The following is a 13,648-nucleotide window of genomic DNA, read 5'->3' as shown; positions in this document are numbered from 1 at the left end:
CAAAACATTCCACTAAGCTTTGCTGCCCCAGATAACCTTTTTAAAATACACTAACATTTTCCTCTTAAAGGTGTGAGTTCATCTACATATCTGTACACATTCTTACATGTTTAACATTATGCCAATACCCGTCGTAGTGGATGTCATGATTATGGTTATTGGTTTGTCAAATCAGAAGACGGAGTTTGGAGCTAGCTACCCCGGGAGCTAGAAATCTAGGAGTGAAATCCAGGGCAGGAAGGAGCCACGGAGGAGAAGCTCAAAATTCTGCATACATGAAACTACGTGTTTAGACCACATTGTTTTATTTCCTATATGTTTATAGACCTCTACCATAATTTTATGTGTAAGATGGATTCTAACCCTTCCACATTCTCTGCCTGGTAAAGAACTTCAAGGACCGGCTCAAAGATTATTTTATTGCTCACTTACCTATAAGGAAATGCACTCACTTTAATTGTATGGATGTAATTAAAGGTATAGTTTAAATTTTTTAAAATATAATTTATTGTCAAATTGGCTTACATATAAACACCCAGTGCTCATCCCAACAAGTGCCCTCCTCAATGCCCATCATCCATTTTCCCCTCTTCCCCATCTTCCCCATCTTCCCCATCCCCCATCCCCCATCTACCCTCAGTTTGTTCTCTGTGTTTAAGAATCTCTTGTTGGTTTGCCTCCCCCCTGCCCCATCTCTGTTTGTAACTATTTTTTCCCCTTTCCTTCCCCATGGACTTCTGTTAAGTTTCTCAAGTGTATGGTTTAAATTTTAACAAATGTGTGATAAGCTTTTGGAGGGAATATAAATGATCCAAACTTTTTGGAAAATAATTTGGTGGTGTCCAGTAAACATTTAAAATATAAAATTCTCTTTGACAGGGTATCCCACTTCTAGGGATATATTATCTAAAAGTAACAATGTGGATGCTTAAGAAATACTTAGCAGGATATTTTATTGCAGTAGTGTTTTTAGTAGCCAGTGTTTGAAAAGACCTGATTTATCTAGAGGGGAATGGTTGAATAAATTAATACATCTCTTACTATAGAATACTTACTATAGAATATTATAGAATACTATACAACTGTGTACGTAAGTTTGATGTATTTTATCTAGGAAAAATATGCTTGATGTATTAAATGACAAAAGTAAGTTACAGACAAATAGTTAGAGCTTACTGTGCATGCGTGTGTGTGTGTGTGTGTGTGTGTGTGTGTGTGTGAGTTCTGTCCCTCCAGTTAATTAACCATTGTGGTATTTGGGGGCAAGAAATAATGGCTTTTTGGACTCCGATGGGTTACAGAGATGAGAGATTAAATGATTTCAAGGGATTTGGGAGGCAAATTCCAAAAGATTGGGCGGGGGTGGGGGGGAGGTTGTGGGTGGGATGAGGCAGAGGAGGAGTTGGATCCGTCCCCAGATTTCAGGGTTTTGGTACTAGACTAATGGTGGGACAGTTACTAGAAATTGAGCATTTTAAGAACATTAATTTGGGAGAGGAAGATCATCAGTTCATTTTAAGTATTTCGAGTGTGAGGGGAGTTTGCTCTGTTTAAGTGGAAATAGGTAGTAAGCAGATGTAATGGAGCTGGTGCTCATTGGAGAAGTCTTGATGAGAAATACAAAGTTGGGAATCAGTGGCTGTGTAGCTGATAATTGAAAGCAAGCACATGTGAAATTGCTCAGGGAGACAATTTAGAATAGGAAGAGAGGGGGACCTGGAATCAAGCCTGGAGGAACACAGTATTAAAAGGTCAGGTATGAGAAGTCTGACTCAGTGAAGGAGGCAGGGAGATTGTGGGGTGTCTGAACACGAGGGAAGAAAGTGTTTTAAGGAGGAACTGGTCAATAATGACTAAGCGATCGATGCTGAAATGTACAGCTAATTGTTAGCAAGATCCATTTCAATGAAATGATGGGGGCAGAAGCCATGTTGAAATAGTATGAGGAGTGAGTGGGAGGAGAGGAAAAGGATACAGTAAATTAGACAGTTTTGTAAAAATTGAAAAGGTACTTGTGTTACTATGTTAGTAGCAGGAAAAGACAGAATAAAAATCTAACCACTTAACAGTTGTGTGTCCTTACAGGTAAAAGGATGGAAATGAATCAAAGTACTTGGTTCAGAATACAGGAACTGTGTATGAGTTTTAGAAATTTTCATCTTCCTGGTTTTTAAAATAAGCAAATATAGTAATAACAAAATATTTATGTATTTATCAGCCAGGGTCCAAATAAGAGACAGAAACAATGCCAGTTATTTGAACAGAGAGAATTTAATATACAGAATTGTTAACTAGGCATAAAGTTACCTAGGTAGGTGCAAGATTAAAAAGAATTTTCTAAAGTATCATGGAGGTGGCTCCTACAGGAGGGCAACCAGGGCTGAGGGAATATGAGGAAGAGGTTTTAACTCCTAAATCTTAGAAACCGTAGGGGGAAGGGCTAAGCAGAGCTGAAATTCAGACCTCTGATGACAGTGTGCAGGCAGGTCGGTGCTCCCGCTGCTGTCTCCAGTGAGGACTGAGGGTGATGAAGCTGGTTCTGCAAGCATTGGAAAAGAGTGGATTCACTGCTGCTACAGGAAGGCAGCACTGCTGCTGACGTGGAGGGGTAGGAAGGCAAAACAACGTAGCACCTGAGCGTCCCTGCACACTTTGGCCAGGAAGACCACAAATACAAGGCTTTGACTGCTCTTTACCCAGGTCATTAGGGCCATGCCTGCAGGCATGAATTAATCTCATCAAGTAGGCTTGCTTTCACTTACTGTAAAAGACATTCTCCAGGCTCAGTGTTCTTCCCCTGCAGCACAGTCCACTGTGTGTGCAGGAATCCATTGGGGACCCTTTGGATCATACCTGTGAGATTGAGGTGGGGCTGAGGGTGGGCCAGGTACAGCCAGTGTAGATAAACTCAGATCTTTGGCTGACACTTTGCTGTGAATAATATTCAGTTCTCTGCCTCTGACCCAGTAGTCAGAGATATTCACGATTTTGTAGACATTCATGAAAATGTGGTAGGCTGACTTGTTAGTTTGTAAATGGCATAAATCTTGGATTTCATCATGAGTTTGGAAGTACTGTTTGTAGGCTCATTTTGAGTGAGAGGTGTGTGTGTGTGTGTGTGTGTGTGTGTGTGTGTGTGTGTGTGTGAGAATATGTTTCTACCTCTTAACCTACAGTCTTGTAGTAACCTTCACTTGGTCCTAAGGAACACTTATCTAGCCCTTAAGGATGTTTCTGTTCATGGTGATGATGAAAATTCATCCAGAATGAAATAAAATGAATCAAAGAGAGAAATTAAGAAAAAGAAATTAAGAAGAAGGGATATTAAAAAAGAGAGATACAGAGTGAGAGGTTTCAAAGAATGTTTAGTGGGAACTTTAGATGAGTTTAATGGGATAAATGATAGAAAGTCAATATTGGAAAAGATACCAAGAATAAGGAGGAAATATGAAAAGCTACTAAAGAGAAAGGGCTGATTACTTACAGAAGGATGACAGCTGACAGCAGAGTGCTCAATAGCAAGAGAAGCCAGAAGATGTTGGAGTGATTATCTTTAGACCACTAAGATAAAGTAACTGACAACTCAGGTTTTATATCAGCCCAAACTGTCATTCAAAACGGAGGATGTAAGATACAGGACAGAAAGATACGCAATGAATTAGTGAAATATTTTGAGGAATTTAATTATTGGCTACAGAAGGTAAGATTAAATAATGCAAGGTGTGGGAATGTCTTTTGTCTTCCTCTGTGTCTATATCGTGATGTCAGTATCTAGATATCTGTGTCTGTCTCTAATTAGTGGAATAGTCAAGCAAGAACATGGACTCTGGAGCTGGACTGCCTAGGCTTAAATTCAGGCTTACCACTTCCTAGTTGTATGACCTTGGGCAAATTAAATTATTTGTTTTAAACCTCAGTTTCCTAACCTGTAAAACGGGAGTAACATTATTTATCTCACTGGGGTGTTGTGAGAATTGATTGGGTTTAATATGTGTTTGTCATTATCATCATTGTCATCATCTCAACATTTCTGTAGAAGATCTTAAGCTCTTAAAACCTTGGCATATTAGCCTCAGATATTTCGGGGATTTGGGTTGGTGTGGAAGAGAAAGAAGATAGTTTACTTATTATAAATCTCTGTGCTTTTTGGCTTCCTAAATTGATTCATTCAACACTTGTTGAGTACTGGTTATAGCCTCGGCACTCTTTTAAGTTCTGAGAATAAAACAGTGAATAAAACCGCTTCTGCCCATCTATGGTTTACATTCTACTTGTGGGGGTAACAGGAATGAACAGGGTAGGTATGTGAGAGCATGTGTGTGTTTGCACACGTAGACCTACACATACGTGCACTGTTACTGGTAAGCAGTAAGGGGAAAAACAGAGCATGGAAGAGGATGAAGGGGTTTTAATTTCAAATTGGATGTGTGTCAGGGAGTGTGTGCAAGAGTAGCATTTGTATAGAGACCTGAAGGAGATAAGAGAGAGCCATGAGAACATCTTTTTATAAGAGCATTTATTAGAAAGGGATAGCAAAGGGAGAGACAGCGAAGCAAAAGCATAACTGGCATTCTCAGAGAACAACAAAAAAGGTTAGTGGAGCTGAAGTAGGTTGCTGGAAGAGAAAGGAAGGAGAGAGTGAGGCACAGAAGTCATAGAGATTCATTGCTTATACAGATTTAGAGCCTCTTAAAGGACTTTTACCCTGAATGGCCTAGGGAGTCATTTGGGGATTCTAAACTCTTCACTTCTGTATTTTCACTCTGCTAGGTTGAAAACAGGCTAGAAGAATATTCTGTTACTAATTTAATTCAGTAAAGAAAAACAATTAAAAGTACCAATGCATTTAATATCACCTCCCTTCTCAATAATCTACAGTGGTTCTGTGTTATCAGTTGTGTTACTTTAAGTTTCATTGTTTCTATTTTAAGTTTGTTTGTAATCTTGCCACATTCTATCTGTTTAACCCCATTTCTTCCAGTTCTTCCACACCCAGGAATAATTCTTCTGGTCCTAAGTCTTCTTAGGAAGTTTTAGCATTGTCCCATTGCCCACCATTTGTTCTGGTAAAAATAACTGGGGGATTTCACATAATGCACATTGGACGCATAAAAGTTTTTCTGTAAATAAATGAAATGTTGTAGAAGTCTTAATATTGTTGAGCCTCTTAAACATGTGAAATAATTGATGTGCACTCATGATTGTATCCATCAAGAATCATAATAGCAGAAGGGCGCCTGGGTGGCTCAGTCAGTTAAGCATCTGACTCCGGCTCAGGTCATGATCTCGCGGTCCGTGAGTTCGAGCCCCACGTCGGGCTCTGTGCTGACAGCTCAGAGCCTGGAGCCTGTTTCAGATTCTGTGTCTCCCTCTCTCTCTGACCCTCCCCCATTCATGCTGTCTCTCCCTGTCTCAAAAATAAACGTTAAAAAAAAAAAAAAAAGAATCATAATAGCAGAAAACAGAATCTGTTTACCTAGTGATTTATTACAGGGTACTGACTCGTTAACAGAATCTTTGGGAGGGCCATGACATCAGGTATTTTTGTTATAATACAGCTTGGAACCATGCAGCCGGGAGAAATGCCCAAACATACTGTGTATCTAATTGAGCACCAATTCCATTGCCTTGATTACTCACAGGGTCCCTATGAAGACAGAGACCAGTCATTCAAACTTCTTTTAGAGCCACCAGAAGAACCAGATACCTTCACCACTGTGCTTGCAAGGCCACTGCCTCAGATCACTTACTTCTTCCTTCCAAATATTGCATATTTAAGGATGCTTGGCAATGTTGATGCCATTATGTAGTTTTCTACCCTTTGCAGTATTTGAAGGTGTGCTTGAAAGGAGATTTGGATGAGTGTTGAGTATCTATCACATTCATAATAAAAGAAATGAAAATAAAAATGATAACGGAGTCTCCTTTTTCAACTACATATCTCCCTTGGTTTACGGTGGGGTCATGTCCTGGTAAACCCATCAAAAACTGAAAATACTATAAATTGGAAATGCATTTAAATGTGTTCAGAACACCTGCATTAGCCTACAGTTGTGCAAAATCATAATGTACCTTATAATAAAGTTTTTTTATAAGGAAGTATTGAGTAGTTCCTCTAATTTATTGAATGTTGTACTGAAAGCAAAAGACGGAATGGCTGTGTAGTGCAGATCGGTTGAAAGTATAGCAGTTGTTCACCCTCACCTCCCCACGGGTGACGGGGACCTGCGGTTTGCTGCCTACGCTCAGCATCACAAGGGAGTATCTACCACATATCCCTAGCCTGGGAAAGATCAGAATTTATAGTTGGTTTCTCCTGAACGCATTATCACTCTCACACCATTGTAAAGTTGATAAATTGTAAGATGTTCATTGTCAATTGTAAAATCGGGAGCTGTCTGTATGAGATAGGCAGCAATCAAAATTTTGATGACTTTTGTGTTAACAAGAATACAGGGAAATGGCTACTGATACCTTCTGATAGGAATATGGATTGGCAAAGTGTGTGGAAGACAAATTGGCATTAACTATGAAAATTACAAATGAATATACCCATCAATACTTTGGTTCCCCTTTGAGAATTTATCTTACCTAGTCACATAGTTCGGAAACATATGTCTGTCACATAGGGGACTGACTAAATTACAGTATATCCATACAAGGAGAAATTCTGCAGCCACTAAAGAGAAGGTTATGGTAGACCTTTGTGGACTGATTTGGAAAGATCTCCAAGGTTCAGTAAAGTGAAAGATGCAAGTTCTGGATAGAGTGCATGATAGTCCATGTTTCAGAGAGAGACAAAGACAAAGATTCTGTGTGTGTGTGTGTGTGTGTGTGTGTGTGTGTGTGTGTGTGTGTAAACTGTTAATAGCATTTCTGTTTCTGCAAAAGTCAGAAAATGAGGATTTGATGTGACAAGGCTAGGAACCATGTATACAATGGAACTAATTTAGTGCAAGGTATTTACTAGACATTTAAGAAGCTGATAGCTGCCTGCATTGTAGAAGGAACTGTGTAGTGGAGAAATCGGACTGGAAAAGAGACTTCTTTTTTACTTTGACACTTTTTGGATTTTGTATTAACTTGCCTGCATTGCCAAAAAGTAGTATGTTTTAAATTAGCTGTTGCTGCTGTCTACCAAAATATTTGTGAAAATGAGAAATGTAGGGCTATAATTTATTTATCATTAAAGAGTTTGTATGTTTGTAAATATATTGAGATAAGCATACTATATAAGGAAATTGTTCTCTGTGATTTTGGGGTGTTGTTTTGGGGGGCTGTGTACTATAACTGGTTACTATATATGTTATCTGCTATTGATGGCTCCAATTAGTTGAAAATTAGAAAATATCTTTTGGAAGTTTACTTATGGAAGGGAAAGGAGAATGCTTTCTGTTTAGAAAAGTTTATGTTTGTAAGCATTTTACCATTTTGAATATTAGTTTTTTGTTTGTTTTGAGAGAGTGAGAGAGAGCGTGAGCGGGGCAGGCAGGGGCAGAGAGAGGGAGAGAGAGAATCTTGAGCAGGCCCTGTGCCTGACGTGGGGCTCTATCTCATGACTGTGAGATAGACCTGAGCTGAAATCAAGAGTCGGACGCCCAGCTGACTGAGCCACCCAGGCACCCCAAACATTAATTTTTGTATGTAGGAAAGGTGTGATATAAAAACAAATCCGTGATATTAACATTAGGTAAGAACTTCGTCCCTTTGTCCTCATGGTAAACAGAAGTAGTACTGTTCACCATATAATGTAACTAGACTTTATTAAGATAAAAATGTTAACATAAGGGGAACAGTTTACATTTGCTTTCCTGAATATGAGATGAATATGAGAAAATTGTTAAAACTTTAACTTTGGGGTGCCTGGGTAGCTCAGTCGGGTGAGCGTCCAACTCCTGATTTTGGCTCAGGTCATGATCCTGGAGTCGTGGGATCGAGCCTCGTGTGGGGCTCTGCACTGGGCATGGAGCCTGCTCGAGATTCTCTCTCTCCCTCTGCTCCTCCCCAGTTCATGTACTCACACGCACATGCTCTCTCTAGAAACAAAAACTAACCTTAAATTGTTACATTTTTCTTGAGACTTTTACGTCAAAGTAGGCATTCAAGGAAATGGTAAATTGTTGATGTATGAGAATATCTAATTACAAGTTTTGCTAAGAAGTTTTGCCTCATTTAAGGAACCTTGCAAAAACATCTTAACCTCCTATTTCTTTGTTAGCTTGTGTGTATTTCTCTCTGATATCTTCTACCCCCAGTAATGTTGGGGTGCTTTGTTTAATATAACCTCAACATATAACTTTGATCTGTTCCAGACCTTCAACTCCTTATTTGAAGAGTTGAATAATATTTTATCAAAAATATTTGACTGCAGTGGACGGATGGAAGTTGAAATATCTGATGAGTTTGAAATCAATTTGAGAGAAGATAGGCTTGAAGCATATAGGAGAATGTGCCTTTTTTCTTACTAGGTTATTGGGACCCAGTCTCATTTTGGAGCCTTTAAGTCAACAGTCTCCAAAGGTGGGATAGAGAGGCATATCCATTTGGATATGCTAAGAATATTAGAAAGTTTACTCTGAATATCTTGGTAGTAGTGCATGATTCTAAAAGTTTGGAAACCACTGATACTAGCGTAGTTTATTGTTTCGTACCCCAAATAGCAGTAGTTGAAGCATTTATAACTAACAGACTTGGAATGGGAACTCAGACCTTTTCTTTTTAATAATGTGGATAGACGTTGATGGAAAATGTTGAGACATAAACATGCTTACAGTAATTCAAGGGCATTTATCCAAATCTTTGTTTTAATGTTTGTGCTAAGCTTGCATACCATCGGATGGACATTTCATAACCTGACATTTCTTAGACTTTTGCCAGCTGAAAATACAGATAATATTAACACTAAAAGCACATCCTTTCTTTTCAGTTAATTATAATTTCAGGCCATTACATACTCAGCTTTCCTCAGTATCCAGTTTACAAACGTTTTCTCTGATTGCTGTATGCTTCATGGTACCAAAGAGATGCCCTTTTTTCTCCTTGTACTTCTGTGTAGTATGTGACCTGTGAGAGATCAGCAAATGACAATGGCTTTAATTTATGAATGGGTGGCTATAATTTTTTTTATAAAAAGTTCCTTTATGTTGTTTTGATCTCAGATATTCAAGATTAAAGCAGTTCAGCTGGCTGAGAAACTCCTTCCTGCCTTTAACACACCCACTGGGATTCCTTGGGCAATGGTGAATCTGAAAAGGTAAATTTTATTTTTATGTGGTTATTCCTGTTCTGAAAGAATTAGATTAACTTAGTGTTAGAAATTACTAATGATCAGCCCTCCCCATACTTTATAAGACTTAAATTGTTTTTCTCTACATATATGCAGAAATATATTTCTTTAAAACATTCTTTGATTTTTTGTTTTTCTCTACATATATGCAGAAATATATTTCTTTAAAACATTCTTTGGTTTTTTGTTTTGTTTTGTTTTGTTTTTTTTTAAAAGTTCTTCACTTTGGAACAATTCATCTGCCTTAACTGTATTCCGGTTTCTACTGCTTGCTTCTCTAAGTGTAAATTTCTCTTCCTTACCTGTATGTTTCTTTTATTTGCTTATTCATTTCCATTTCGTGTTGTAATGGATTCAAAGTGCTTTGCCTCTTTAATTTTTTGTGTACCACAAACGTGCCTTAAAACCAGGCCTTCCTATTATTGAATGATCAGGGAGAAAATAATTCATGATGTTGACCCCAGGATTCTTATTATGGTGTTTGTACTGTTGAAGTTCAAAGTGAACTCTTCAACATTCTTTGCAGTATGTTCCATTCTGATAGAAAACACTGGTTTCACTTAGAAATAGATGAAAGAAAAAATTTTGATAACTTTATAAATCATGCAAAGATATATAATTAAAATTTTAAAAATTGGGTAATGTCAGTATATCTAACTTGCATTGAAATAATTTATGCTGACTGAAATTTTTACTGCGTACGTTTTTCTCCAAATGAAATTTATTATTCCTCTCAATGTTGGAGCTTGGAAATTACATGAAAATTTGACTCTTGTTCTTGCTGCCAGGCCCTTTAGAATGAAGGTTGGGAACACTTATTTTTCTGGAATCATGATTCTGTAACAACTTTATTTGAAAAAAGTGATCTATTTTAATTATTTCTTTATAATGGAGAGCTGTATAGAGTTTAGATTTCCATTGAGAAATTAGCATTTAATGCTGAACATTAAATTTAACTTCACTGTTCTCTGATTTCATGCTCTATCTATAATATAAATTACCTCCTTGTGAGGGGGATAATTTGGCTGGAGTTCCACAGTGACCTACACAAAAAGAGATGGCCAAACGACGTACTACATCTGTTCTCATTCCTTATTTTTAAGACAGATTTTCTGAGGTTTCTGTCAGTACCATTGTCAGAATCCTATAACTTTCCTAAATAATAAGAATTATTATTAATTTAAAATTTAATTATGAGTTGAAGAAAGCGAAGAAAGACTGCAGGACTTTTTTCTTAAATCACAAAACCTCAAACTCAGATCGAGCTGAAAGTGGGAAGGCATTCAACGATCATTGTCTTGAACATTTTATAAATTTAATTTTCACTTTCTCTGTGTATATTCACACAAATACACATTTTATTTGAGTTTAGATCATAACTAATTATTTACCTATTTTTTTAAAGCTTTTTCTTTTTCTTTTGGTTGAGCTCTGCACGTGTCCCACACATAGGCTTTCGTCCTCTCTTGCTGCCTGAAAACCAACCTATGTTAGCCCCATGTGTTTACCTTCTACAGTATGGTACAGGCTCTGGGGCAAGTTTAAAAATTTTGTGTGGGTTTTTTGGATGCTTGCTTTTGTGCCTCTTATTTTTCTCACTCAACAGTATCTCAGGGAAATACTCTTCCAGATCATCTGATAAAGCTCTAAGTCAGACTTCCTGATGACTACCTAGTGAAACGTATTTAGTGTAACCTAAAATACATTGGCTACAATGCTATACATGGGTTGTACCATAATTTATTCAATCATTGCCTTATCAATGGTATTTGTTTCCATTATTTTGCTACCATAAACATTTTTAACAATAGTATCCTATTATATATGTCCTCTTGTAGTGAGAATTTTTCTCTGAAAATGATTCTCAAGAATATGATTGCTGGATCAGAGGCTGTGTGTCTTTTTTTTTTTTTTTTTAAGCTTATTCATTTATTTTTGAGAGAGAGAGAGCGAGAGCACAAACAGGGTAGGGGCAGAGTGAGAGAGGGGGACAGGAGACAGAGAATCCCAAGCAGGCTCCGCGCTGCCAGTGAAGCTCTACGCGGAGCTCGAACTCACAACCACAAGATCATGACTGGGGCCAAAATCAAGAGTCGGACGCTTAACTGATTGAGCCACCTAGGTGCCCCATGGCTGTATGTGGGACAGATTCTCAAATGTAGGATTGCTGGATCAAAGGGTATATGCATTTTACATTTAATAGTTACTCCCAAAATGTTTTCCAAAAAGACTATAGTTTCATCATATTTCTACCTACAATGTGTGAGAGTACCTAAATGTCTGCAGGTGTAAGTTCTGCTTAATTTTTGATAGACTGATGGCTATAAAGTGTTACTCATTGTTATTTTCATTTGTGTTTTCTGACTAGTGAACTTGAGCATCATTTTCGTAAATTTATTGGACATTTAGACTTGCTTTTTTTGCTTTATTTTTAATTTTTTATTCATAAGTTTTAAATTTTTATATATTCAAATATGTCTTCTGTAACATTTGGGTTTACAGTTTTTGTTAAAAAGATTGTCTCCTATATTTTTTATGTCTTCTAGATTTCTAGTAAAGGTTTTTGTAATATTGCTTTTTAAAAAAAATTTCATCACGTATAGTGTTAGCTGCAGATTTCTCATCAATTGCCTTTGTCAGGTTGAGGAAATTCCTTCTCTCCCTATTTTACTTAGAGTTTTTATCATGAGTGGATGTTGAGAAATGCCAGATGACTCTTTTTCTTCATCTGTGATGATCATAACATTTTCACCTTTATTCTGTTAATATGGTAAATTATTGTTAGATTTTCAAATGTTCAACCAACTTTGAATTCCTGGGATAGTCCTTGGCCATAATACATTATCCTCTTTAATGTATAGCTGTGTTTGTTTTAGAGTTATCTGGTTTCATAAAATGAAGTAGGAAATAGTCTCTCTTCCTCTGTTTTCTGAAAGCACTGGTGTTACTTCTTCCTTAAATATTTGATAGATTCACCTACACAACCATCTGGGCTAGAAGTTTTCTTGTGGGAAGATTTTAATAACATATTCAACTATATGTATGTATGTATGTATATACATACATATTTCATACATGTATATTCAACATATCTTATATATGTGATATAAATGTATATATGGATATTCAGATTTTATTTTCATTTTGTGTCAGGTTAATAGTATTCATAAGGAATTTATCCATTTCATGGAAGTTATCAAAGATTTTGGTGTGCAGTTGTACATGTTCCTTTCTTATGCCTTTCATGTTTCTAGGCTTTATAGTGATAACCCCTCTTTCAGTCTTGATACTGGTAATTTGTTTTCTCCTTTTATCAATCCTGGTAGGCATTTATCAGTTTTATTAATCTTTTCAAAGAACTGACTTTTGTCTTTAACTGAATTTAGTAACATTAATTCTATGATTTATGTTTTCTGTCTCATTGATTTCAATTTTTTTTCCTCTTCTGTACTTACTTAGCTCTTTTTAAAGCTTTTACATTGGAACTCTAGGTCTTTGATTTTTACCTCTTTTTTCCCTAATAAGCATTTTTTTCTGTAAGAATTTTATTTATTTGTTTATTTTTATAAGAATTTTAAAGCTGTAAATTTCATCCCAGAAATTTTAATGCTATTTTCATTTTTCAGTTAAAAGTATTTTATAATTTTCCTTAGAATATCCTCTATGACAAATCAGTTATTCCTTTTTTAAAAATATAATTGATTGCCAAATTGGCTTACATACAACACCCAGTGGTCATCCCAAGTGCCCTCCTCCATTCCCACCACCCATTTCCCCCTCTCCCCCACCTCCATCCACCCTCAGTTTTTTCTCTGTATTTAAGAGTCTCTTATGGTTTGCCTCTCTCCCTCTCTGTTTATAACTATTTTTTCTCCTTCCCTTCCCCCCTTGTCTTCTGATAAGTTTCTCAAGATCCACATATGAGTGAAAACATCAAATACTATCTTTCTTTGATTTATTTCAATTAGTATAATACCTTCCAGTTCCATCCACGTTGCTGCAAATGGCAGGATTTCATTCTTTCTCATTGACAAGTAGTATTCCATTGTATATATAAACCACATCTTTATCCATTTATCGATTGGTGGACATTTGGGCTCTTTCCATAATTTGGCTATTGTTGAAAGTGCTGCTATAAACATTGGAGTACATGTGCCCCTATGCATCAGTACTCCTGTATCCCTTGGGTAAATTCCTAGTAGTGCTATTGCTGGGTTGTAGGGTAGTTCTATTTTTAATTTTCTGAGGAACCTCCACACTGTTTCCCAGAGTGCCTGCACCAGTCTGCATTCCCACCAACAGTGCAAGAGGGTTCCCGTTTCTCCACATCCTCGCCAGCATCTGTATTTTCCTGCAGATCAG

At 37.0% G+C, this 13,648-nt stretch overlaps 1 protein-coding gene across 2 annotated transcripts in view; it reads left to right on the top strand.

Annotated features, from left to right (window-relative positions):
- The window catches only part of MAN1A2 (mannosidase alpha class 1A member 2), a 177,837-nt gene that overhangs the window by 71,483 nt on the left and 92,706 nt on the right, over positions 1 to 13,648 (top strand). For both annotated transcript variants that reach the window (XM_078451526.2, XM_078451527.1), the window contains exon 6: positions 9,159 to 9,253. In XM_078451526.2, the coding sequence (XP_078307652.1) occupies positions 9,159 to 9,253 (95 nt within the window). The remainder of the gene's footprint in view (positions 1 to 9,158; positions 9,254 to 13,648) is intronic.

Source organism: Panthera onca, chromosome C1, assembly GCF_046562875.1.
Source record: "Panthera onca isolate mPanOnc1 chromosome C1, mPanOnc1 haplotype 2, whole genome shotgun sequence".
Classification (NCBI taxonomy): Eukaryota; Metazoa; Chordata; class Mammalia; order Carnivora; family Felidae; genus Panthera; species Panthera onca.
Note: the sequence above shows the minus strand (reverse complement) of the source record. Positions and strands in the feature narration are given on the sequence as shown.